The sequence below is a fragment of the Pogoniulus pusillus genome, chromosome 2 (assembly GCF_015220805.1).
Source record: "Pogoniulus pusillus isolate bPogPus1 chromosome 2, bPogPus1.pri, whole genome shotgun sequence".
NCBI lineage: Eukaryota > Metazoa > Chordata > Aves > Piciformes > Lybiidae > Pogoniulus > Pogoniulus pusillus.
In genome coordinates this window covers 45,026,735-45,054,199 of record NC_087265.1, presented here as the reverse complement: position 1 = coordinate 45,054,199, position 27,465 = coordinate 45,026,735, and the positions used below count along the sequence as shown (strand labels likewise).

At 42.7% G+C, this 27,465-nt stretch overlaps 1 protein-coding gene across 4 annotated transcripts in view; it reads right to left on the bottom strand.

The window, feature by feature from the left end:
• TTC21B (tetratricopeptide repeat domain 21B) overlaps positions 1–27,465 on the bottom strand; it is a 54,752-nt gene that overhangs the window by 17,411 nt on the left and 9,876 nt on the right. For 3 of the 4 annotated variants that reach the window (XM_064163835.1, XM_064163848.1, XM_064163855.1), the window contains 13 exons: positions 27,245–27,343; positions 25,902–26,094; positions 22,220–22,317; positions 20,971–21,171; positions 20,018–20,147; positions 18,314–18,471; positions 16,390–16,614; positions 12,278–12,516; positions 11,910–11,982; positions 9,656–9,766; positions 7,355–7,493; positions 4,734–4,840; positions 1,935–2,123 (listed from right to left, as the gene is read on the bottom strand). In XM_064163835.1, coding sequence (XP_064019905.1) covers positions 1,935–2,123; positions 4,734–4,840; positions 7,355–7,493; positions 9,656–9,766; positions 11,910–11,982; positions 12,278–12,516; positions 16,390–16,614; positions 18,314–18,471; positions 20,018–20,147; positions 20,971–21,171; positions 22,220–22,317; positions 25,902–26,094; positions 27,245–27,343 — 1,962 coding nt within the window. The remainder of the gene's footprint in view (positions 1–1,934; positions 2,124–4,733; positions 4,841–7,354; positions 7,494–9,655; positions 9,767–11,909; positions 11,983–12,277; positions 12,517–16,389; positions 16,615–18,313; positions 18,472–20,017; positions 20,148–20,970; positions 21,172–22,219; positions 22,318–25,901; positions 26,095–27,244; positions 27,344–27,465) is intronic. The other variant, XM_064163844.1, reaches the window with a different exon arrangement.

Genomic DNA, 27,465 nt, shown 5'->3' with positions numbered 1-27,465 from the left:
CTACCAAATCAAGGCTGTGTGTGAACCCATTTCTGAGAAGCAATCCCAGAATAAATATTAACAAGCAGCAATGTACATAAGAGCACATCCTTAAGGCTGAAGTCCCATCATAGACTAGTCTGAATAAATCGCCGCAAGAAGGTTTATAAACACAAGAGTTCAATCAAGTTCCCAATGAAGCAAACAGGAGTGTGCTTCACAAAGTAAAATCTGACAGCAGCAATGTTGCTCCTATTTAATTTTATGTGGTGTTGCTGAATTTATCTTCTAAAGGAGGCATTTATAGTTGCACTGCATTCCCTCTCTCATTGCACTTGTAAAAGGCAATTCTGAATCAAAATAGAGTTCTGAACATCCTGTTATGGATATGAAGGCTACTTGCACAATATTTAACAACTGCTTTCTTCCTACTTTCTTTCAGTTACATGTTCAAATATGTACTATATAATTTGGAAACAGGCAGGTGGATAAGCACTGAAACAGTATGGACACAGCATGCTGTTATCAGGAACAGTGTGGCCAGCAGGACAAGGGAGGTTATTCTGCCCCTGGACTCAGCACTGGTCAGGGCACATCTTGAGTGCTGTGTCCAGTTCTGGGCTCCTCAATTCAAGAGAGATGTTGAGATAATGGAACGTGTCCAGAGCAGGGCAACAAAGCTGGTGAGGGGCCTGGAGCACAGCCCTGTGAGGAGAGGCTGAGGGAGCTGGGTCCCTGGAGATGTTCAAGAAAAGACTGGCTGAGGCACTTAGTGCCATGGTCTAGTTGAGTGGATAGGGCTGGGTGATAGGTTAGACTGGATGATCTTGGAGGTATCTTCCAACCTAGCTGATTCTATGATTCATTGCTGTCTACAAATGCCTGAAGAGAGGCTGTAGCCAGGTGGGGGTCAGTCTCTTCTCCCAAGCAACCAGCAAGAGAATAAGGGGACACAGTCTCATGTCGTACCAGGGGAGGTCTAAGCCGGATGTTAGGAGGAAGTTGTTAACAGAGAGTGATTGGCATTGGAATGGGCTGCCCAGGGAGGTGGTGGAGTCAGCATCCCTGGAGGTGTTCAAGCAAAGCCTGGCTGAGGCACTTAGTGCCATGGTCTGGTTGAGTGGATAGGGCTGGGTTATAGGTTGGACTGGATGATCTTGGAAGTCTCTTCCAACCTGATTGATTCTGCGATTCTTCGTGTCTGACTGAATTAATTGTCAAGTGCAGCATCTTAAATTTGGTTTGGGTTACTTTGGGTAGGATACAGGAGGTTTTGTTTTGATGAAACAAGGGAATTTCCAGTACTTTTATGTATATATATATATATACACATTACTTTAAATGAAAAACAATGAAGACATCAAGAAACAGCTCAAATTTCTATTGTATAATCTAAAATAATTAATTTCCAACCTTGTGCTAGCAATGTTTTTTAAGAGAAGAAACCAAGTTCACATCTACCAGAACAGGGGATAAAAATAAGCTCAAATGTACATATAGTCATCAATAGGCACTCGTAGGAAAGAAACAGCACAATGAAATCACTGAGACTTGATCCCAGCAGATAGGCAACAGGCAAGACTGAAACAATTCTGCATCTTCATGTCTTGAACTGTTACATGAAGACAGGCTCACTGTATGATCTAATACACCACCCAGAGTGCATGCAGAGTCCACCTGAGTCAGGAGTTTGTGTAAATGACAGAAATCAGTACCACATTCAACAGTTTTATCAGGACAAGCAATGAACAGGAGGAAGTTCAAGACTCTGTGTATATCGTAGAGCAAAAGTAATTGACTGGATAGGGCTGGGTGCTAGGCTGGACTGGATGATCTTGGAGGTCTCTTCCAACCTGGTTGATTCTATGACTCTACACTGTGGATAACTGAGAAAAAAAATAAATACTGCTAGATACCAAAACTGAAAGTAAAAAAACAGTCAGAGGACAACTGACCTTGTTATTTGTTTCACAGTGCACAAGAGCTTCTTTGTAAAATTTAATTGCTTTTTCATAGTTTCTCTGGGCTGTTGAATGTTTTGCAATCTCAGCACAAATTTCAGCTGCTAACTGTTTCTGTGCAGGAACTGCATCCAGCTGTTCTATCTGAACACGCTTAAGCACTCTGGCTTGTAATTCCCGAGCCTGGTGTGAGGAAAGGAGTGAACAGTCTTCATTTTTCACAGGAATCCATTTTATATTACCTACATTTTACAGAATGCAATCAGTTTTTTAAAAGGGTCTATAAGCACCTTTATAGAATGAAGGTTATTAGCACCTTTATACAATAAAGCCCCCCAAATACTACAAGAGCAGGTAAAAATGTCTCTGCTACAAAAAAACAACATCAATGAAAACAAGCAACACAAACAACCTGTCTCAAATTGCCTTGGCTCTCCAGAATTCACCTTAAAAATGTGCTGAGAAGCAAACTAATCTTCAATACTTGCAAGAAAATGGAATCCCAAGACATTTTCTCTGTAGCCAGGTGGGGGTTGGTCTCTTCTGCCAGGCAAGCAGCAACAGAACAAGGGGACACAGTCTCAAGTTGTGCCAGGGGAGGTCTAGGCTGGATGTTAGGAGGAAGATGTTGGCAGAGAGAGTGATTGGCATTGGAATGGGCTGCCCAGGGAGGTGGTGGAGTCACTGTCCCTGGAGGTGTTGAAGAAAAGCCTGGATGAGGCACTTAGTGCCATGGTCTAATTGACTGGACAGGGCTGGATGCTAGGTTGGACTGGATGATCTTGGAGGTCTCTTCCAACCTGATTGATTCTATGATTCTTGATAGCCTGAACCAAATCCTGCATAACTGCATGCTAATCCAACAATGTATAACATACCCTTTAAGAATGTAATTTTGAGATAATCATACATCCAGTATGGATCAGGACATTAAAGCAAAATCCATTGGAGGAATCCAGCTTACCCCTTGTGTACTTGAAGAAAATGGCACTAGGAACAAGCTTATTTAATACTCCATTTAAGGAATATTTAGGTCAAATGCATTCATTTGAATCAAGATGACACACTTATATTGGTCTAAATTTTCCTCATATTTCTGTCTTGCATTATTCATAACTAATCTCTTCCCAGTTCAAATGGTTATGTGTCAGTTTATAAGTTTCAAGTTCATCAGTTTGAAGTTGTGCAGGGGGAGGTCTAGGCTGGATGTTAGGAGGAAGTTCTTCCCAGAGAAAGTGATTGGCATTGGAATGGGCTGCCCAGGGAGCAGGTGGAGTCACCATCCCTGGAGGTGTTCAGAAGAAGACTGGATGTGGCACTTAGTGCCATGGTCTAGTTGAATGGACAGGGCTGGGGGATAGGTTGGACTGGATGATCTTGGAGGTCTCTTCCAACCTGGTTGATACTATGATAACTATTAACAGAGCTGTAAGCACAAAACATGCTGGTGCAGGACATATCTGAACAAAATCTCACTGTTGAAGTGAAAAGCAGTGATTTTTTGCACACAAGTTTCATGGTTTTGCTTAGAATAATTTCATCATTGCCTCCACGGCTTCCTGTTAAGATTTTCCCTAGTGTCTATAATCCTTAGATGTGCTAATTTGAGCCTAGCTGAGAAGAATTAGATTATAGGTGGTGAAAAGGAAACAAAGGTGATGTCTACTGCACTCATAGGCTTGCTGAGATGGATAAGAACTAGAACACAAATGTAGGTAACAGAGTTGCTCTGTGGGCTCTGGGGCTGCATGAACTTCTCTCTCTAACCTAACTTGCTGCCTGACTAATCAGACTGCTTCCTAACCCCCCTGGCTGACCCTCTAAACTCACCTTGAATGCAAGGCAAAGTCTGGGGTAAGGTAAAGGGGTGGGAAGAAGGTGGAAGGGTGGTTGGGAGCCCCTCCTGGGCACTCTGGTTTCTGGGAGGGCTGCTGTGTTTCTGTATTACCTTTTAAACTTGTCTATTTCTGTATATGTTGTCCATATCTGCTTGTTTATTGTGCTAAGCTGTAAATATAGCTTCATTCATTCAATTTCCAGCTCAGCTGAGTCTAGTCTGGGTGACTTTCTTAAGTGTGTGGGGGCAGGTAACACCCAAATCATCACAAACAACATAACCTTTGGAGGTCTCTTCCAACCCAAACCATTCTATGATTCTGAAAACCAAAGGAAGAAACCTGCTTAAGAAGAGGTGACAACAAGACCAACCATTAGCCCTGCTGAAACAATCACAAGTTGAGGTAACACTGCTCACAAAAAGCTTAGACCTTGTAGCCACTGATGTCTTTTACATTTTGCACCAGCCACTGGTGCCTTCCATCTACCACGCATCCATTTTCCTCCTTCTAACCATAACATTGTTGTGAATCTGGGATAAAAATGAAACCAAGGTGTTAGCTGCAAATCTTCCTTTAGGAACAGGGTGTAGGTCACCACCTGTTAGTGAGGGATACCACAGGGACTCCACACGATTCAATCTGAATGCCACTGGAGGCTTTTACTGTTCCTTCTGACTCCATTTATAGAGTCTTGAGCATAAAGCACACACCTACACATTAGCATAACCTAGGCACAAAGAACCCAGACTTTTACATACATCACACCTGGTTTGTCTCATTAACCAGGTGTCCCACTATCTCTTCTCCCCTGTGGGAGACATTCTGAAGCTATGGGGACCAAGGCCAAATGGTCACAGACTGGCCGTTATTATTCTTTCTCACACTGCATTCCCATGCCAAGGGTAAAGGTGAGGACACTGCAAGCTTTCCTAGGGTTTTCTGCTTTCCCCTTTACCTGCTGTAAGGAAACAATAGCTTCATCAATCTTCTCCATTTTGCTGTAGATTTTTGCCAGAAGCACTCGGTAACGTCCATCTTCCATGAGAGAAGATAATTCATTCACTGGAAAAATCATGTTAAACAAGCATGATTCTTGTAAGAACTGATCCTGGCAATGTCATCCATCTTCCAGCCCACTGCCATAGGCAGGGACACCTCCCACTACAACAGGTTGCTCAAGGTCTCTTCCAACCTGGCCTTGAACACCTGTAGGGAGGGAGCATCCATGGCCTCCCTCGGCAGCCTGTTCTGGTGTCTCACCACCCTCACTGTGAAGAACTCCTTCTTAACATCTAGTCTAATCTTAACAAGGCCAAGTGCAGGGTCCTACACTTTGGCCACAACAACCCAAGCAATGCTACAGGCTGGGGACAGAGTGGCTGGAAAGCAGTCAGGCAGAGAGGGACCTGGGGGTACTGGTAGATGGTAGGCTGAACATGAGCCAGCAGTGTGCCCAGGTGGCCAAAAGAGCCAATAGCACCCTGGCCTGGATCAGGAACAGTGTGGCCAGTAGGACGAGGGAGGTTATTCTTCCCCTGTACTCAGCACTGGTCAGGCCATGCCTTGAGTGCTGTGTCCAGTTCTGGGCTCCTGAATTCAGGAGAGATGTTGAGATACTGGAATGTGTCCAAATAAAGGAGATAAAGCTGTTGAAAGGCCTGGAACACAGCCCTGTGAGGAGAGGCTGAGGGAGCTGGGGCTCTTCAGCCTAGAGAAGAGGAGGCTCAGGGGTGATCTCATTGCTGCCTACAACTACCTGAAGGGACATTCTAGCCAGGTGGGGGTAGGTCTTTTCTCCCAGGCAACCAGCAATAGAACAAGTGGACACAGTTTCAAGTTGTGGTGGGGGAGGTATGGGCTGGATGTTAGGAGGAAGTTCTTCCCAGAGAGAGTGATTGGCATTGGAATGGGCTGCCCAGGGAGGTGGTGGAGTTGCCGTCCCTGGAGGTGTTTGGAGGGGGATTGGATGAGGCACTTGGTACCATGATCTAGTTGATTGGACAGGGCTGGGTGCTAGGTTGGACTGGATGATCTTGGAGGTCTCTTCCAACCTGGTTGATTCTATGATTTTATGAAAGTCAAAGAAGAAGCTCTCATATACTTCGGCTAAGAGCTTAAGTGAAAAGTTTACAGATTGATCTTAAGTATCAAGGAATGCAATTTGACTTGGGGTGCTGTTAGTGGTCAGAGTAAACATTACAATCTAGAGAGTGAGGTTTAAGGCAAGAAACACTGAATGATACAAAAGGAATTAAATAAAATACACAAAAATCGACTGTCAGAAACACGGGAGGAAAGCTTTTGATGTGGGAAATAAAGCCACTCCTGCCATTTCTTATCCAAATCCTCTTCAGAGTCAATGAAAAATGTCCAAACAGATTCTGAGTGCATGACTCTACACCCAGAAAGCACAAGGGAGATTGATGAACTTTCTAGGCAGACCTCAAAGCACTCCTCCTTTGCTAGAGACACAAATACAAAGCTCCCCTGCACATTATGAAAGACTGGTACAACAATGACACAAGAAAAACTTACAGCAGCAACTAGTAGGAAGACTTGAAAATAGCAACTGCTTCTGTGTTCAGACAGTCAGAAGTGAACAAATATAACTGAACTAGTGCAAAAAGATTTCCTTAATGAAGGCTATAGTTCAATACTCACACTAAACCACCTTCAAACTTAAATTGACTTTTAAACAAAAAAATAATTAATTTTAAAAAAATCAGCTCTGCAGTGGCAGAGGTAAAAGAATCTCCTAAGAGAGTGGTTGAAGCTGTCTAATCTCTGCTCTGAAGGATGCTATCTCACCAACCATTCCCTAACAGCAGGAATGACTCATCTATACTTCATCAGCTCAGAATAAGATCACTTATTAGCACAGGAAAGAACCTTACATGTCTGCAGTTCTGCTACTGCATTACTGACTTTATAATAGCTGCTCCAAGTTCAAGACTCCTGGCATTTAAGTTTATTTCAGAGTGCATTTCTCGTTTCACAGAATCAGTTAGGGTTGGAAGGGACCACAAGGATCAGCCAGTTCCAAACCCCCTGCCGTGGGCAGGGACACCCTACCCTAGAGCAGGCTGCCCACAGCCTCGTCCAGCCTGGCCTTAAACACCTCCAGCCGTGGGGCCTCAACCACCTCCCTGGGCAACCCATTCCAGGCTCTCACCTCTCACATGCTCAACAACTTCCTCCTCACATCCAGCCTGAATCTCCCCACCTCCATCTTTGCTCCATTTCCCCTAGTCCTGGCACTCCCTGAGAGCCTAAAAAGTCCCTCCTCAGCTTTTATGTAGGCTCCCTTCAGATCCTGGAAGGCCACAAGAAGGTCACCTCAGAGCTACCTGTCCTGCAGACTGAACAGCCCCAACTCTTTCAGTCTGTCCTCATAGAAGAGCTGCTGCAGCCCTCTGACCATCCTCATGGCCCTCCTTTGGGCACACATTTATCACTTAATAGCTTCCTGCCTTTCACAGTTCAAAAAAAGAAACTTGTTTATTCTTTAGAATCACACAGAAAACATAATGAACAGTAGAAATTGTATGTCTTGCTGTAAGTGAATAACATTCCTACCAGGTTCATGATCCAAAGCTTGCTGGAGTACTTTTCCTGCCTTTTCATACTGCTTCAGTTTCATTAAAAGCTCAGCTAAATCATAGCAAAGGAAATTCTGTTGACCACTTTTCAATGCAGCTTCATAGTAACTGATTGCCTAAAAGGACAGAACAAAAATCAGAGTATTACTTAAAGATATATCTTATAAAACAACAACCTTTCTACTAAGGTATTTAACAACAACCTTTCCACTAATGTATTTAACAACAGGTGTCTTTGAGCCTTCTTTATTTTTTCCACTTCTTCCATTTTTCTTGGAAGCAAGTAATTGCTAATAAATACTGTATTAAAAAGATGTTATTTAATTGCAAGTTCAGGCTTCCAAAAATATAATGCCAAATTAAAGATAAACTGAATAAGCCAACTGTGTCCTGGGTTGCATCAAGAGCAGTGTGGCCACCAGGGCAAGGGAGGTGATTCTCCCCCTTTACTCTGCTCTCATCAGACTCCACCTGGAGTACTGTGTACAGTTCTGGAGCCCCAAACACAGGAGGAACATGGAACTGTTGGAGCAAGTCCAAAGGAAGGCCATGAAGATGATCAGAGGGCTGGAGCAGCTCTGCTATGAGGACAGGCTACAAGAGTTGAGGCTTTTCAGCCTGGAGAAGAGAAGGCTCTGAGGAGACCTTATAGTGGCCTTCCAGTATCTGAAGGGGGCCTACAGGAAGGCTGGGGAGGGACTACTGACAAGGTCTTGCAATGACAGAATGAGGGGTAATAGGTTTAAACTGTAAGAGGGGAGATTGAGACTAGATGTTAGGTAGAATTTCTTTCCAGTGAGGATGGTGAGGCACTGGAACAGGTTGTCCAGGGAGGTTGTGGCTGCTTCCTCCCTGGAGATGTTTAAGGCCAGGCTGGATGAGGCCTTGAGCAACCTGCTCTAGTGGGAGGTGTCCCTACGGCAGGGGGTTGGAGCTGGATGATCCTTGAGGTCCTCTCCAACCAGTGCCCACATTTTGATAAATGTGGCTTAAACACACTACCACACTCTATCTTTGGCAGAATCACTGCTAAATTACATTTCCATTAGCTGCTAAAATTGTGTAATTCCAGACATTCTGGACTCCAAAGTTACATTTTACTCTACACAAAGGACAAATACTTGCCCCAAGCCGACCTGCAAAACATAAAGATAAAAGAAGTACTGAAAAGCTTCAGAACACCAGCTAAGCATAATCATAAAAACTGATAATAATATCAACTAGAAGTAAAATATTTACTCAAGAAAAAAAAAGAAGCAGTTCTGTATATTAGTAAACTACTTCCAAGAAGGGTACATCCACAAGTTCTCTGGCCAATTTGTTCCAGTCCATCACCATCCTCACAGCAAAGAATTTCTTCCTAATAGCTCATATAAATTTACTCTCTCTCAACCATTACCCCTTTCTCTATCACTGCCCTTTCTGAGGAGTCTCTGCCTAGCTTTCTTGTACGCCCCCTTTAAGTACTGGAAGGCTGCTCTCTCAAGACTGTTCTCATCTCTAGGCTAAGCAATTCCAGCCCTCTCATCCTGTTCTCATAGGGGAAATGCTCCAGCCCATCTTCAGGCTTCTCCTCCTAACTTCTTCCAGGTCCAAGAGATGGAGAGCACTGCCTGAAACAATTTTTTTAGTAGAGAGGAAGATTTACTGAGGAGGTGCCACTGTAACAAGTACTTTCTGTAACCATTTACTGTTATCTTAATACAAGTGACTAGAATAAAAGAGCAGATACTGAAGGTTAGGAAGTTGGCACTGATTTCTCTGCAACTTAAACTCATCTATCAATCCACATCGAGGCCACTTGTATAGCATGTCCATGCCAGCTTCAGAAGATGTTGGCTTCCTCCAAAACACAAATGAGAAACTCTGAGCTTCTTCCTCAGCATATATGCAGAATATTGTGAGGACAGAATGATATGGCCACATGGGAGGCTATTTAAGAACATTGTATTAAATGACTATGAGATGCAAGCAAAACATGAGATTCCTTATGCACTAAGGGTCCAATCATACCATTACAGTCCTCTTTGTTTCCTTCCATGGCTGTCCCAAAACACTTTTCCTCCCTTCCATGCCCTGTGAAATGGCCATGGAGTTGACTGACCAGATATTTTGAGGGGGAAATCTATAAACTTACTTCCACAATAAAAAGGCTGTTTAGTACTTTAATGTTAAATGTATTTTCTACCCAACCTGAAAACAAAAATGAGGCAAAGCCCACATGCTGACAACAATGGACACAACACTTGAGTAACCTAACAGAGTACTTATAGAATACCTTTGAGTAATTATGTGTTTTGATTAGGGCTTTTCCAATTTTACTTGCTATAGCTGGATCTTTTGGATTTTTCTTCAAGGCCTGCTCATAGGCTTCTATAGCTTCATCAGGCTTCAACAGTAAAAGAGAAAAAGACAGAAGTCAAGGATTAAGGTAGAAAGTATATGAAGAAAACAAAATTGAGTAACAGGTTTGGCAATGTGGATGAATGACTGCCAAGTACTACTGCTTCCTGAGCTACAATGGTCACTACAAAATTGCAGTAAGTGTAAAGCCAAATAAAGTTTATATTTCCATGCTAAAATATATTGTGGAGACAACTTGCATTAATTCAAACCCATTTTTTTTTGCCAATTCTTTTTCCATTGAAATTTCTCTATGACTTTCACTGGTTTCCAAACTTACACGAACTTATTACTGTGTTGGATGATAATAGATTTCTTTCCTCTAGCTATGTTACAGCACATATAAACACATTCCCTTTTGCTTTATAATCCTTCATTAAGGAAAAAAAACTACACACCAGTGTTGGTATGTTAACAACCATTACTCACTTTTAGATCCCCAAATCAATAGTCTAAACTAGTATTACATGTCCTAACCCAATGTACTCTAAAATAAACTCTAAATATATATATATATATATATATATATGCTGGAAAGCAGTTCTGTGGAGAGGGACCTGGGGGTCCTGGTGGATAACAAGTTAGCTGTGGCACAGCAATGTGCCCTTGTGCCCAAGAAGGCCAATGGGATCCTGGGGTGTATCAGGAAGAGTGTGTCCAGCAGATCAGGGAGGTTCTCCTCCTCCTCTACTCTGCCCTGCTGAGACCTCATCTTGAATATTGTGTTCAGTTTTGGGCTCCCCAGTGTAAGAGGGACAGGGATCTGCTGGAGAGGGTCCAGCGGAGGGCTACAAGGATGATTAGAGGACTGGAGGGCATAACTGATGAGGAGAGGCTGAGGGACCTGGGGCTGTTTAGTCTGGAGAAGAGAAGACTTAGAGAGGATTTGATAAATGTTTATAAATATCTGAGGGTTGGCCAGGAGAGAGTGGACAGGCTCTACTCACTGCTCCCTGGGTTAGGACACAAGGAGCAATGGGTGTAAATTGCAGCAGAAGAGGTTCCACCTCAACACAAGGGGGAACTTCTTTACTGTTAAGGGTCACAGAGCACTGGAATAGGTTCTCCAGAGAGGTTGTGAGGTCTCCTTCTGGAAACTTTCAAGGCCTCTCTGGCTGTGTTGCTCTGATCTGTGTTAGACAGTATTGTCCTGTTCTGGCAGGGGGATTGGACTCAATGACCTGCTTGGGGTCCTTCCAACCTCTAACATCCTGTAACATATAATATATATAAATATACATATATAGATATTCTAAATAAATGTGTTATCTTTCAAATTCCTACGTTTAGTTTACTATACTCTCTTCTACAAATACTGAGCAACAGTTCCAGTTCATCAAGAAAGCAAAGGATGTAAAAAGGTATAAAAACTCAATACTTCAAAATTCTTCAATAAAACTGGCAGTAGAATTGAGTCACTTAGAATTATTCTCAGCTTCAAAACTCTTCTGAAATTGAAAAATCTAATACTTCAAAAAATTTCAATAAAACTGGCAGTAGAATTGAGTCACTTAGAATTATTCTCAGCTTCAAAACTCTTCTGAAATTGAAAAATCTAATACTTCAAAAAATTTCAATAAAACTGGCAGTAGAATTGAGTCACTTAGAATTATTCTCAGCTTCAAAACTCTTCTGAAATTGAAAAATTCAATACTTCAAAAATTTTCAATAAAACTGGCAGTAGAATTGAGTCACTTAGAATTATTCTCAGCTTCAAAACTCTTCTGAAAAACCTCCATCTCTTTGTGAACTTAATTTAGCTTTAACTTTATAGAGATTTGTTAGTTTAATGGGTCAGTGTTTGGACAAAATTCTCTCCTTGCTGGGTCACTAATTAGAAGAAATGCATTTTCAACAGCTTTATTTTGAGCTCAGAACAGTTACATTCTCAACTAGTAATTATGTCTTTGTATAGGTCCTAAAGTACTTTGTTTGCACATGGTCTAGTTGACTGGATAGGGCTGGGTGCTAGGTTGGACTGAATGATCTTGGAGGTCTCTTCCAACCTGGTTGATTCTATTATTCTATGATTCTATACCAATCAGTAAGAGTCAGCATGCTACACTGTCTCAACTTGCCAAAGTCAACAAATTACTCAATCGTTCCACTCATCTCTAGCAAACACTTACCTCTTGAATATTCATGTATGCATCACCAAGAAGAAGATAAGTATGAGCACTGGGAAGTTTTTCTGTCAGGTCTCTGGAAACAAAAGGCAGAACCTTGCTCAGTATTTAATATGTCAACACTGGTATGTAAAAAACAACAAACAGGGTCTAACAACTTTAACCTCTCCAGACTTTAGGTTCTCTTTATCTCTGAAAATAAAAAAACCCTTTCAGAAATAGGACTTCAAATTACTGTTTTAAATGTGACAATCCTTGCTGAAATGGATTAATTACATCAGCAAATATTTGACTTCCTGCAGTAGAAAGTGAATAAATGAGCTCACTCTGCTACATCTAGGAAAATGCATATGAACAACATAAACTTTTACCTATAGCAGCCAGCGTATAACTTCTTATCTTTCCTGTACTGAAGATAAATATCTGCCATTTTTTGTTTAGCTGGCACAAAATATGGCTGTTCAGGTGTAGTATTTCTGAGCATAGTCAAGGCTTGTTCAACATCTCCTTGAGCAATTGCCAGATCTGCATTTGCAATTGTAACTCTCAGTTCCTCAGGAGTTCCAGAAAATTCGTTAATGGCATCTTGCAGTGTTATAGCAGCTTCATGCTGTAATAACAAAACCATTAATGGATTACCTGTTGTGATGGTTTGGGTGTTCCCCACCCCCTACACTTTAGAAAACACCCAGACTAGACTCAGCTCTGGAAATATGAATGAAGCTGATATTTACAGCTAGCACAATAGACAAGCAGATATTTACAGTATATACAGTTATAGACAGAAATATACAAGGTAAAAGGTAATACAGAAACACAACAGCCCTCCCAGAAACCTGAGTCCCCAGGAGGGGCTCTCAACCACCCCTTCACCTTCCCCCTACCCCTCTCAAACTTACCCCAGTCCCAAGGAAGAATGGTGATTCAGCCAGGGGAGTCAGGAAGTACAGTGGATTAGCCCAAAATGGAGGGTGAGGTTAGAGAGCTGCAGCTCAGCCAGCAGCCCAAGTGAGAGTGATTATCTAATGTTTTTATTTCTTGTTCCTATACATCTCAGCAAGCCTGTGAGTGAAGTAGACATCACCCTTGTTTTCTTTCCACAGCCTGTAATCTAGTTCTTCTCACCAAAACATTGTAGCCTGCTTCAAACTAGCACACCTGTTGCTTAACAGTCATAGAATCAGAGTCATAGAATCAACCAGGTTGGAAGAGACCTCCAACATCATCCAGTCCAACCTAGCACCCAGCCCTGGCCAGTCAAGCAGACCATGGCACCAAGTGCCTCATCCAGTTTTTACTTGAACACCTCCAGGGATGGCGACTCCACCACCTCCTTGGGCAGCTCATTCCAATGCCAATCACTCTCTCTGGGAAGAACTTCCTCCTAACATCCAGCCTAGACCTTCTCCTCCACAATTTGAAATGAAGACCTCATAAGCAAACGAACATTTGTGATTATGTGCTAGCTTGAGGCTGACATTTTCTACTGAGAGAAATTAGATGATAGGCTGTGAAAAGGAAACAGTGGTGATGTCTACTGCACTCATAGGCTTGCTGAGAGGTATAAAAACAAGAACACAAGACATAGATGACACAGTTAGAGTGGCTGTCTGTTGCAGCTGGTATCTGTACTTTTCTCCCTAACCTGATTTCTGTGTAACTAATCCTTTTGCTTTCTAACTCCCCTAGCTGATCCTCCAAACTCTCCTTGCATGTAAGGGAAACTCTGGGATAAGGTAGAGGGATGGAAAGAGGGTGGAAGGGTGATTGGGAGCCCCTCCTGGGGACTCTGGTTTCTGGGAGGGCTGTTGTGTTTCTGTATTACTTTTTTAACTTGTCTATTTCTGTCTCTAGCTGTATAGATTGTAAATACCTGCTTGCATATTGTGCTAAGCTGTAAATGTAAAGCTTCAGTCCTTAATTTCCAGCCATCTGAGTCTAGTCTGGGTGATTTTCTTAAGTGTGGGGGGGTAATTCCCAAACCATCACAAAGTATTATAGTGATCAACCAAAAAACCCTCCAAAATAAAACCCAAACATAGCATCCATTTGTTTTCTCAAGTGTTGTTCTGGGGTTTCTTTCTTGATTTGGTAAACAAAGCTTAGGTAATATGAACGACCAGAAAAAGTTTTAGCAGAGAAAATAATATTTGCAATGCATACAGACAAGGAGATACCCTAAATTCAACAGGGCAACGCCTGGAGCATTTTGCTCTAACAGGCTCTGCTTTAAGCAGGATGACCTCCAGAGGTCGCTTCCAGCTACACAATCGTATGATAGCTTCTCTTACACAGACGTACCTAGTGTCCTACTGTGCATTCTGATGCAGCTGGCAGTAAGGATGCTGCTACACAGAAATAAGGAGAGGATCGAAAAATACTTCTAGTGGCACTCTGACAGCAAAACAGGAATCTCTACACTGCCCTGGTGAGACCCTATCTTGAATACTGCCTTCAGTTTTGGGCTCCCCAGTGTTAACAGGGACAGGGACCTGCTGGAGAGGGTCCAGTGGAGGGCTAGGAGGATGATTAGGGGACTGGAGGGCATGGCTTATGAGGAGAGGCTGAGGGACCTGGGGCTGTTTAGTTTGGAAGACAGAACACTTAGAGGGGATTTGATAAATGTTTATAAATATCTGAGGACTGGACAGGCTCTGCTCACTTGCTCCCTGTGACAGGACAAGGAGCAATAGGTCTAAGTTACAGTAAAAGAGGTTTCACCTCAACACAAAGGGAACTTCTTTACTGTAAGGGTCCCAGAGCACTGGAACAGGCTCCCCAGAGAGCCTGTGGGGTCTCCTTCTCTGGAGACCTTCAAGGCCTGTCTGGATGTGTTCCTCTGTGATCTGTATAAGATAGTATGGTCCTGCTCTGGCATGGGGGTTGGACTTGATGATCTCCTTGGGTCTCTTCCAACCCCTAACATCCTGTGATCCTGCCAACCTGTATGCTGGCAAGTGAATGTCAACAGTACTCCTTCCTCAAAATTAGAAGAGGTTTTAGAGACTCATAATTGAGCAGCTACAAGCAGGTTTGCTTTGCAGTTCAGGGTCTTTTTTTTTCATTTGATTTGTTTCTGTTTCCCCTCCTGTCCCTTCTCTTCTGGACAATTTAAGGTACAAACTAGTAAGTCATAGATGAATATCCTGGCAAGTCTACCAATAAAATCCTCTCAGTAAAAGAAATGATGTATGTGCTAGTTTGAAGCTAGCTAGAATGTTTTGGTGTGAAGAACTAGACTACAGGCTGTGAAAGGAAAACAATGGTGATGTCTGCTGCACTCATAGGCTCACTGAGAATCATAGAATCAACTAGACTGGAAGAGACCTCCAAGATCATCCAGTCCAACTTAGCACCCAGCCCTAGCTAATCAACGAGACCATGGCACTAAGTGCCTCATCCAGGCTTTTCTTGAACGCCTCCAGGGACAGTAATCTCTTTTATCTCTCCAGGGAGAGATACAAGAGGAATCAACACAGATCAGGCACTGGCTTCTCCTGCTGGGGAGCTCCGAGCCGCATCTCTCTCTCTCTAACCTCACCTTTTGTTTCTCTGCCGTTTTTTTTGGCTAATCCACTTTGCTTCCTAACCCCCTGGCTGAACCTCCATTCTTCCTTGGGACTGGGGTAATGTTGAGAGGGGTAAGGAGGAAGGTGCAGGGGTGGTTGGGAGCTCCTCCTGGGGACTCAGGTTTCTGAGAGGGCTGTTGTGTTTCTGTATTACCTTTTATCTTGTATATTTCTGTCTATAACTGTATATACTGTAAATATCTGCTTGTCTACTGTGCTAGCTGTAAATATAAGCTTCATTGTGTCCAGTTCTGGGCCCCCCAGTTTGAGAGGGACGTTGAGATGCTTGATCGTGTCCAGAGAAGGGCGACGAGGCTGGGGAGAGGCCTTGAGCACAGCCCTACGAGGAGAGGCTGAGGGAGCTGGGATTGGTTAGCCTGGAGAAGAGGAGGTTCAGGGCAGAGCTCATTGCTGTCTGCAACTACCTGAGGGGTGGTTGTGGCCAGGAAGAGGTTGCTCTCTTCTCTCAGGTGGCCAGCACCAGAACAAGAGGACACAGCCTCAGGCTGTGCCAGGGGAGATTTAGGCTGGAGGTGAGGAGAAAGTTCTTCACTGAGAGAGTCATTGGACACTGGAATGGGCTGCCCGGGGAGGTGGTGGAGTCGCCGTCCCTGGGGCTGTTCAAGGCAGGATTGGATGTGGCACTTGGTGCCATGGTCTAGCCTTGAGCTCTGTGGTAAAGGGTTGGACTTGATGATCTGTGAGGTCTCTTCCAACCCTGATAATACTGTGAAAAATTCAATTTCCAGAGCTGGCTGAGTCTAGTCTGGATGATTTCCAAAGTGTGGGGGGATGGGGAACACCCAAACCATCACAATTTCTGTTCTGAACTAATGAGAACAGATGCTTCTACTGATGTGAAGAGGAAACTGTTCTCAGGTATGGATTACTTCTAAACAAGTCTGCTCTCTCACCTGTTCACCATTCAAACGATGAGCTTCCACTAACTCCAGGAAGATAGACACACGATCACTTGCATCGATCTCAAGTACTTTTCCTTTAGTTTTGGAAGAAGCTGTACTTTTTCTCATTCCAGGCAAATTCTTTGCCATCTGCAAGGTCTTAATAGCTTCTGATAATTCTCCCATCTTCTTCTGGGTTTGGGCCTTAATTAAATGATAAACAGGATGCTCTCTCACCTAAAAACAATAAAAATACATACATATATAGAGAGATAAAAAACAGAGAGTTCTCAGTTTTTACTTTATGCATGAAAGAAGACTTTCAATTTATTCTTTTAAAGCACTGACCTTGGTTTCTTCTTCTCTCCAGACACATGCAAATTTCTATTTCAGTAACTTACTTATAGAAAGAGTATGCAAAGTAGTTACTGAGCAAGTTTTTAATTGAAAAAGAAAAACTCTTACATGAGATGAGCCTCTGAGACAGAAACACCTTCACTATAGCATTATTCAAACCTAGGTTGAATGTTGCTGGATTTTGAGCATAGCCCACACTGCTTAATGCACACTTCATCAGGTGATTAATGGAATATGTATATATTTATTTTGCACAAGTTTTACCTGTCATTTCTCTACTATTCTATTCCAGAAGGACAAGGGAGGTGATTCTTCCCCTGTACTCAACACCTTGAGTACTGTATCCAGTTCTGAGCTCCTCAATTCAAGAGAGATGTTGAGATACTGGAATGTGTCCAGAGAAGGGCAACGAAACTGGTAACAGGCCTGGAACAGAGCCCTGTGAGGAGAGGCTGAGGGAGCTGGGGGTGTGCAGCTTGGAGAAGAGGAGGCTCAGGGGTGACCTCATTGCTGCCTACAATTATCTGAAGGGAGGCTGTAGCCAGGTGGGGGTTGGTCTCTTCTCCCAGGCAACCAGCAACAGAACAAGGGGACACAGTCTCAAGTTGTGCAGAGTGAGGTCTAGGCTGGATGTTAGGAGGAAGTTGTTGGCAGAGTGATTGGCATTGGAATGGGCTGCCCAGGGAGGTGGTGGAGTCACTGTCCCTGGAGGTGTTCAAGAAAAGCCTGGATGAGGCACTTAGTGCCATGGTCTGGTTGACTGGATAGGGCTGGGTGCTAGGTTGGACTGGCTGATCTTGGAGGTCTCTTCCAGCCTGGTTGATTCTATGCAAAGAGAGACCAACCCCACCTGGCTACAACCTCCCTTCAGGTAGCTGTAGACAGCAATGACGCCACCCCTGAGCCTCCTCTTCAGCAGGCTGCACACCCCCAGCTCCCTCAGCCTCTCCTCACAGGGCTGTGCTCCAGGCCCCTCCCCAGCTTTGTTGCCCTTCTCTGGACACGTTCCAGTACCTCAACATCTCTCTTGAATTGAGGGGCCCAGAACTGGACACAGCACTCAAGTTGTGGCCTGACCAGTGCTGAGTACAGGGGAAGAATAACCTCCCTTGTCCTGCTGGCCACACTGTTCCTGATCCAGGCCAGGATGCCACTGGCTCTCCTGCCCACCTGGGCACACTGCTGGCTCACCTTCAGCTACTATCTACCAGTACCCTCAGGTTCCTTTCTGCCTGGCTGCTCTCAGGCACTCTGTCCCCAGCCTGTTGTGCTGCTTGGGGTTGTTGTGGCCAAAGTGTAGAACCCTGCACTTGGCCTTGATAAATCTCATCCTACTGGCCTCTGCCCACCCATCCAGCCTGTAAAGGTCTCTCAGCAGGGTTCTCCTACCCTCCAACAGATCAGCACCTGCTAAGTAAGGCATTAGGTTAGCTATTATGGCTATTTATTTGATAAATATTCAGATACCATGTTCATACAAACATGAATACATTTAAAAAGTAGTGAAGAATTAAAGTTGAGTTGAGAAACTTCAGAAAACTGACTGAATAGAATGGTTTCACTCCTTAATCCAACTCACCTCAAAATTGTAGCTTAGACACAGTTCCAAGGATTGAGAACATAGTTTAGTATTGTTCTGAGCCAAATAGACCTGGGCCATCAGTAAGTGTGCATCGGCATAAGATGGATTCCTTTCAAGACAGTAATGTAGATGATTATGGGCTGCTTCAACATCCCCTGGGAAATTAAAACAGGGAAAGTGAAAAAGGTTTATATAAAATACAGTGGCTAGAAATGCAGCAGTTATTAGTTGTTCACCAATTTTATATTTGTATATATTTCAAATAATAGATTTCAAATAATGAGCATGTAGTAAACAAATACATACATAAAACACCACAGAATTAAGTCAAAAAAGGTCACAGGTAAGATATTTTCTCTGGGATGAGATTGAACAAGGCCAAGTGCAGGGTTCTACACTTTGGCCACAACAAGCCCAAGCAGCACTACAGGCTGGGCACAGAGTGGCTGGAGAGCAGCCAGGCAGAAAGGGACATGGGGGTGCTGGTAGATAGTAGGCTGAAGATGAGCCAGCAGTGTGCCCAGGTGGCCAAGAGAGCCAATGGCATCCTGGCCTGGATCAGGAACAGTGTGGCCAGTAGGACGAGGGAGGTGACTCGTGCCCCGTACTCAACACTGGTGGAGAGGCCACACCTTGACTACTGTGTCCCTCCACAACACTCCTCAATTCAAGAGAGATGTTGAGGCGCTGGAATGTGTCCAGAGGAAGATGATGAAGCTGGTGAGGGGCCTGGAACACAAACCCTATAAGGAGAGGCTGAGGGAGCTGGGGTTGTTTAGCCTGAAGAAGAGGAGGCTCAGAGCAGACCTCATTGCTCTCTACAACCAACTGAAGGGAGGTTGTAGCCAGGTGGGGGTTGGTCTCTTCTGCCAGGCAAGCAGCAAAAGAAGAAGGGGACACAGCCTCAGGTTGTGGTGGGGGAGGTCTAGGCTGGATGTTAGGAAGAAGTTGTTGGCAGAGAGAGTGATTGGGATTGGAATGGGCTGCCCAGGGAGGTGGTGGAGTCACCATCCCTGGAGGTGTTCAAGAAAACCCTGGATGAGGCACTTAGTGCCATGCTCTAGCTGATTGGCTAGGGCTGGGTGCTAGGTTGGACTGGATGATCTTGGAGGTCTCTTCCACCCTGGATGATTCTATGATTCTATGTTCCATCTGTAATCACTCAGGAAGCGATCTTTAGTGGATGAAATAGACAACAGACATACTTACATGTCTGTACAATTAAAATGCACTCATACAAATCACAAAGGCAGTGAAAATGTTCCTCACTTCTTTGCAATTCAGTACTCTGCAGCAAGAGAAAATACTTAGGATGATTTCAGGTTCCCCGAATAACCACTCTGGTGGAGCTGACATCTCTGGAAGTGTTCAAGAAAAGACTGGATGAGGTACTTAGTGCTGGGGGAGGTATGGGCTGGATGTTGTGAAGAAGTTCTTCCCAGAGAGAGTGACTGGCATTGGAATGGGCTGCCCAGGGAGGTGGTGGAGTCACCGTCCCTGGAGGTGATTGTAAGGGGACTGGATGAGGCACTTGGTGCCATGGTGCAGTTGATTGGCTAGGGCTGGGTGCTAGGTTGAACTGGATGATCTTGGAGGTCTTTCCCAACCTGGATGATTCTATGATTTAAAAGTGTGAAAGGATTTTTTTAAATATAAAAATAACTCTAGAGGTAGATAGCTGAGTATTCACACAACTATTACCTGACAAGTACTTCACTTTTGCAATTAAAAAGACAGCTTGTTGAAGACCAGGCACAGTTTTAACCACAGTTTCAAGAACAGAAGCGCAGTGGTTAAGAAGAGGTGAAGAAGACTGCCCAGGACTTGCAGGCTGTGAGAAAAAAAACACAAACCAACAAATTGAACAACAACAAGAAAAAAACCCACAAACAAACCCCAACACTTTGGTCAAGATATTCATATTTCATTTTAAGTCTGATCTTCACTTTAAACTCAGAAGAGCGACAGCAAAGCACTGTTATCTTCTTCAGCCCAAAAAGCCAAAAGCTGTCACTGTGAAGAAATAGAAAAATATTTTTTTTATCACTGATATTTTATATCATTGCAGCCAGTTCTGGAGCCCCCATTACAAGAAGGATGTGGACATGCTGGAGTGTGTCCAGAGAAGGGCCACGGGGATGGTGAGAGGGCTGCAGCAGCTCTGCTGTGAGGCCAGACTGAAAGAGTTGGGGCTGTGCATTCTGCAGAAGAGGAGGCTCCCAGGTGACCTTCTTGTGGCCTTTCAGGATCTGAAGGGGGCCTAAGAAAAGCTGGGGAGGGACTTTTTAGGCTCTCAGGGAGTGACAGGACTAGGGGGAATGGAGCAAAGCTGGAGATGGGGAGATTCAGACTGGAAGTGAGGAGGAAGCTGTTGAGCATGAGAGTGGTGAGAGCCTGGAATGGGTTGCCCAGGGAGGTGGTTGAGGCCCCATGCCTGGAGGTGTTTAAAGCCAAGCTCGATGAGGCTCTGGCCAGCATGATCTAGGGTAGTGTCCCTGCCCATGGCAGAGGGGTTGGAACTGGATGATCCTTGTGGTCTCTTCCAACCCTGACTGATTCTATGAGCCTCTTTCCTAAATTATTGCTTCAGGATTAAACTGATCTGTCTGAAGGTGGAAGCTATTTTTAGATTTCATTTTAGAGATGCTGCTTACCTGTGCTGGGCAAAAATTAAGGTATTCCCTAATGATTTCTAGCAAGAAATCAGGGTTTAATTTTTCAAAATATTCCACACCAAGAGGAAAACCTCTCAAAGATGATAAATGAGTATCCAGAACATCATTCAATAAGGCAATGACTTCTTCTTGTTTCTTGTATTTTTTCATAGCCAGGACTGCACGCAAGAAAGACAATTCCTACAAAAACAAAAGAGAAGAAAATAAAAGTAAACACTCTCCCTACTCCAGAAACATTCCTCTCTTACTCATACAAAACTACATAATGATTGTCATCTCTTTCTTCCTTATACTTAAAGATCCTGCAAGATATTTAGTATGGTTACTGTAAATGATACTATTATAAGAGCAATGCACTCACAGAATCAGTCAGGCTTGGATCAGCCAGTTCCAACCCCCCTGCTATGGGCAGGGACACCCTACCCTAGAGCAGGCTGCCCAAAGCCTCATCCAGCCTGGCCTTAAACACCTCCAGCCATGGGGCCTCAACCACCTCCCTGGGCAACCCATTCCAGCCTCTCACCACTCTCATGCTCAACAACTTCTTCCTCCTCACCTCCAGTCTGAATCACCTCACTTCCAGCTTTGCTCCATTCCCCCTAGTCCTGTCACTCCCTGATTGCCTAAAAAGTCCCTCCCCAGCTTTTGTGTAGGCCCCCTTCAGATCCTGGAAGGCCACAAGAAGGTCACCTGAGAGCCTACTCTTCTCCAGACTGCACAGCCCCAACTCTTGCAGTCTGCCCTCACAGCAGAGCTGCTGCAGCCCTCTGAGCATCCTCATGGCCCTTCTCTGGACATGCTCCAGAATCTTCACATGGCTCTTGTAATGGGGGCTCCAGAACTGGCTGCAGTACTCCAGGTGGGGTCTCAGCAGAGCAGAGGAGGAGAATCACCTCCCTCGACCTACTTTCATTTGTGCAAGAAGCTCTAAGATTTTTGAGTACAAAACTCAAGAGGGGAGGGATATTAATGATTGTCAGACATTTAAAACTTATTGTCAGAGATAAAGCCCTGCAGAGAGGCAATGACACTTTCACTCTGCCAGCAAACAGCCTTGTGTTCTGAAGTTAAGCAACACATTGGCTTTGGTTGGTAGGAAGAAAAAAACTGAAACTTCGATTAACTGATACTCCACTAAGCATTGACTGAAATACTGAACATGAAGTAGCTCGCAGACCACCCTTCATACTGCAAACAAAATCTTTGAGTGAAGGCAGATGTCTCCTACCCCAGATTTTTCAATGGCCTCTTGAATTTGATTAAGAAACTCCAACTGCTGCTCTGCATCTTCCAACTGCCCTTGTAGTAGCTGACAGCGGATAATTCCTGTAACGTATTAAACCAGTTTACTTCAAGTTCATCTTCCTACTGAAGCACATATCTTGTTTTCCAGAATTAACTTTTTCCTTCTTTAACCTCTCCATAAAGTGATAAGAGAATATTGAAAAGATTTAGACTTATGCCAATGCAGATTTTATGTACTTAGCTATGTACTTCTATTTGATGTGAACTCAGATGCGCCCTTACTTTACGTGCACTTAGATGTGTACTTGAATTATGTCAACTTAGGTGTGAACTTGTATGTGAACTCAGATGAGTACTTATTTTATGTGAACTCAGATATGTATGTATTAGATGTGAACTTATTTTACCTGAACCCAGATGTGAACTTATTTTATGTCAACTTATCTTATGGGAACTCAGATGTGTACTTATTTTATGGGAACTTATCTTATGTCAACTTAGATGTGAACTTATGTGAACTCAGATGTGTACATATTTTATGTGAACTTATGTGAACTCAGATAAGTTCACATAAAATAAGTACACATTTTATGTCAACTTAGAAGTGAACTTATCTTATGGGAACTCAGATGTGTACTTATTTTATGTGAACTTATGTCAACTTAGATGTCAACTTAGATGTGAACTTATGTGAACTCAGAAGTGTACATATTTTATGTGAACTTATCTTATGTGAACTCAGATAAGTTCACATAAAATAAGTACACATTTTATGTCAACTTAGATGTGAACTTATCTTATGGGAACTCAGATGTGTATTTATTTTATGTGAAGTTATCTTATGTGAACTCAAATGTGTACTTATGTGAACCTATTTTACGTGAACTCAGATGTGAACTAATTTTATGTCAACTTAGATGTGAACTTATCTTATGTGAACTCAGATGGGCACTTATTTTATGTGAACTTACCTGATGTGATCTCAGATGGGCACTTATTTCATGTGAACTTATCTTATATGAACTCAGAGGTGCACTTATTTTATGTGAACTTATCTTATGTTAACTCAGATGGGCACTTATTTTATGTGAACTTATCTTATGTGAACTTATCTTATGTGAACTCAGATGGGCACTTATTTCATGTGAACTTATCTTATGTGAACTCAGAGGTGCACTTATTTTATGTGAACTTATCTTATGTGAACTCAGATGGGCACTTATTTTATGTGAACTTATCTTATATGAACTCAGAGGTGCACTTATTTTATGTGAACTTATCTTATGTTAACTCAGATGGGCACTTATTTTATGTGAACTTATCTTATGTGATCTCAGATGGGCACTTACTTCATGTGAACTTATCTTATGTGAACTCAGAGGTGCACTTATTTTATGTGAACTTATTTTACATGAACTCAGATGTGCACTTACTTTATGTCAACTTACGTCAACTTAGATGTGAACTTATTTTATGCCAACTTAGTTGTGAAATTATCTTATGTGAACTCAGATGTGTACTTATTTTATGTGAACTTACATTATGTGAACTCAGATAAGTACACATAAGTACACATTTTACGTCAACTTAGATGTGAACTTATCTTATGTGAACTCAGATGTGTACTTATTTTATGTGAACTTACATTATGTGAACTCAGATGTGTACTTATTTTAGGTGAACTTATCTTATGTGAACTCAGATGTGTACTTATTTTATGTGAATTTATTTTACATGAACTCAGATGTGTACTTATTTTATGTCAACTTAGATGTGAACTTATTTTATGTCAACTCAGATGTGTACATATTTTATGTGAACTTACATTATGTGAGCTCAGATAAGTTCACATAAAATAAGTACACATTTTATGTGAACTTACATTATGTGAGCTCAGATAAGTTCACATAAAATAAGTACACATTTTATGTCAACTTAGATGTTAACTTATGACAACTCAGATATGTACTTATTTTATGTGAACTTATCTTATGTGAACTCAAATGTGAACTTATTTTACGTGAACTCAGATGTGAACTTATTACATGTGAACTTATTTTACATGAACTCAGATGTGAATTTATTTTATGTTAACTTATTTTATGTCAACTTAGATGTGAACTTATCTTATGTGATCTCAGATGGGCACTTATTTTATGTGAACTTACATTACTCAGAACCCAGATAAGTTCACATGAAATAAGTATACATTTTATGTCAACTTAGATGAGAACTTACCCTATGTGAACTCAGATGTGTATTTATTTTATGTGAACTCAGATGTGTACTTATTTGATGTAGTTAGGGTAGGGAATACATGATTGATACATTAGTAGTTTCAATGCTATGAAGCAGTTTTGTGGAAAGAAAAAATCTCATCCCTTACATAACAAAGTTTGAAACAGCACACCTTCAACTGCTTCTAGACTAAGCAGAACCAGCATGAAGTTTGACAAATTCAGAACAAGAAGTAAAATGAAATTAAAACCCATGCACACAAACCTAAACTTTTGAAGGCAGATTAGGAAGAGAAAGAATGCAGGGAAAAAAAATCTATGAAGTATGCATGCCATGTTCACTCTTTATTTTCTTGACAGCAATAAAAATTCATTGCAAGTATTTTGACTTTGTTTAAACATCAAAATCTATTATGCACATCAAATGTATCAGATGTGTTGACTTGATTATGCTTTTCAACCTAATTTAGACTTAATGTGGCCATCAACAGTTTCTTATTTCAAATGTGTTTGATTTTTTTACCTTTGTACTGCCTAACAGTTCTCCAGTTCTTAAGCACTACAGAAATACAATAAAACCAAACCAACACCTTGTCCCTACCACTACTTAGAGAGTTCCAATTCAGAAGAGAAAATTGCCACCTTTGAAAAGGAAGGCCAAAATACATGTCCAATGAGGATAAACTTGCTACAAGAAAGATAGCATGATGTGAATTAAGAAGTACTGCCCAGTGCTCTTGTTCTAACAGTTGTGTATTTTCCTAATAGTAATAGTAGAAGAATCATAGAATTAACCAGGTTGGAAGAGACCTCCAAGATCAGCCAGGCCAACCTAGCAACCAGCCCTATCCAGTCAACCAGACCATGGCACTAAGTGCCTCATCCAGACTTTTCTTAAACACCGCCAGGGATGGCAACTCCACCATCTCCCTGGGCAGCCCATTCCAATACCAATCACTCTCTCTGGCAACAACTTCCTCCTAACATCCAGCCTAGACCTCCCCTGCCACAACTTGAGACTGTGTCCCCTTCTTCTGTTGCTGGTTGCATGGGAGAAGAGACCAACCCCCACCTGGCTACAGTCTCACTTTAGGTAGTTGTAGACAGCAATGAGGTCACCCCTGAGCCTCCTCTTCTCCAGGCTGCACACCCCCAGCTCCCTCAGCCTGTCCTCAGAAGGTTGCGTTCCAGGCCTGACACCAGCTTTGTATCCCTTCTCTGGTCACATTCCAGTATTTCAACATCTCTCTTGAATTGAGGAGCCTAGAACTGGACACAGGTGTGGCCTGACCAGGGCTGAGTACCCCAGCTCCCTCAGCCTCTCCTCACAGGGTTTATGTATCAGCCCCCCCACCAGCTTTTTTGATCAAAAAAAGCTTGGCCTGTGTCTTAAGACCAGTAAAATCAAAACAAATTCAAACACCTTACCAGTTAGAGCAGAAATACTGGTTTCATCAAGTGTCATAGCATTCTTGTAGCACATTAAAGCTTCCTTCACTTTCCCTTGTAAAATCATTTGGTAGCCAAGTTCAGTAGCAATTTCTGAGTTGTCTGGTGCCAAGTCAGCTGCTCTTTCAACTAAGGTTTGGGTATGTCGAAGGATGAGCTGGTTACGGCCACACTAATGGGAGGAATAATATTAAAACCTTAAGTTCTTACTTTTCAGAAGCAGAAAAACAAACTGAAAATTGCTGTAGCAGTTTAAATGACATCTCAAATAAGACAAACATAACCATTGATAATTCTATTAAAACAAAAGGTAACATGAAAGAATCACAGAATCATAGAATCAACCAGGTTGGAAGAGACCTCCAAGATCATCCAGTCCAACCTAGCACCCAGCCCTAGCCAGTCAACTAGACCATGGAACCAAGTGCCTCATCCAGTCCTTTCTTGAACACCTCCAGGGACCCAAAAATAAATATACTATAAGGAATTGTTGATAGTTACTTTGAATACTATGAAAAACACAAAGACTTTCATTTCAAGGCTGTGTGATTAACTTTGTTACTTCCCTATATTAGGAATAAAGTGGGTGGACTGTTTGTATTTTCACTGATAACTGATTTCTCATTTAAAAACAAGCAGTAGCACCATTTTGGGAATGAGGCAGCTTAAGTATTGTACTTCATGCTGAAAGTAAAGGCTTTAACATGTTGTTACCAAAGGCTTGTCAGGGCAATCTATTTCAATTGCCTGCAACCTTTTATTTTTCAGTAGACTTCTAACATCTGTCCACTAGAAAATAAAAGAGGATATATAGATGGAATCACAGAATCAATCAGGTTGGAAGAGACCTCCAAGATCATCCAGTCCAACCTAGCACCCAGCCCTGTCCAATCAACTAGACCATGGCACTAAGTGCCTCATCCAGGCTTTGCTTCAACACCTCCAGGGACAGTGACTCCACCACCTCCCTGGGCAGCCCATTCCAATGCCAATCACTCTCTCTGCCAACAACTTCCTCACAACATCCAGCCTAGGCCTCCCCCGGCACAACTTGAGACTGTGTCCCCTTGTTCTATTGCTGGTTGCCTGGCAGAAGAGACCAACCCCACCTGGCTACAGCCTCCCTTCAGATTGTTGTAGACAGCAATGAGGTCACCCCTGAGCCTCCTCTTCTCCACGCTAAACGCCCTCAGCTCCCTCAGCCTCTCCTCATAGGGTTTGTGTTCCAGGCCTGCCACCACCTTTGTCACCCTTCTCTGGACACATTCCAGTATCTCAACATCATAGTTGTATGCCACTTGAGGGAAATAAAGCATACTTACTGTTCTACTGAAAGCTAAAGCCATTTTACAGAAGAGCTGTGAATTACGTGGTTCTAACCTGTCCAATGCTTTAATTAGGTCTCCCAGTCTTGCAGAAGCCTTGGAATAAAAATAATAACATAATAAGTAAGAGAAAGAATGAACAGATTTAAGCAAAAACGAGTCACATATTTTACTATGTAACATTCTCTTCAAACTTCAACTCAGTTGTCAGGACTAGG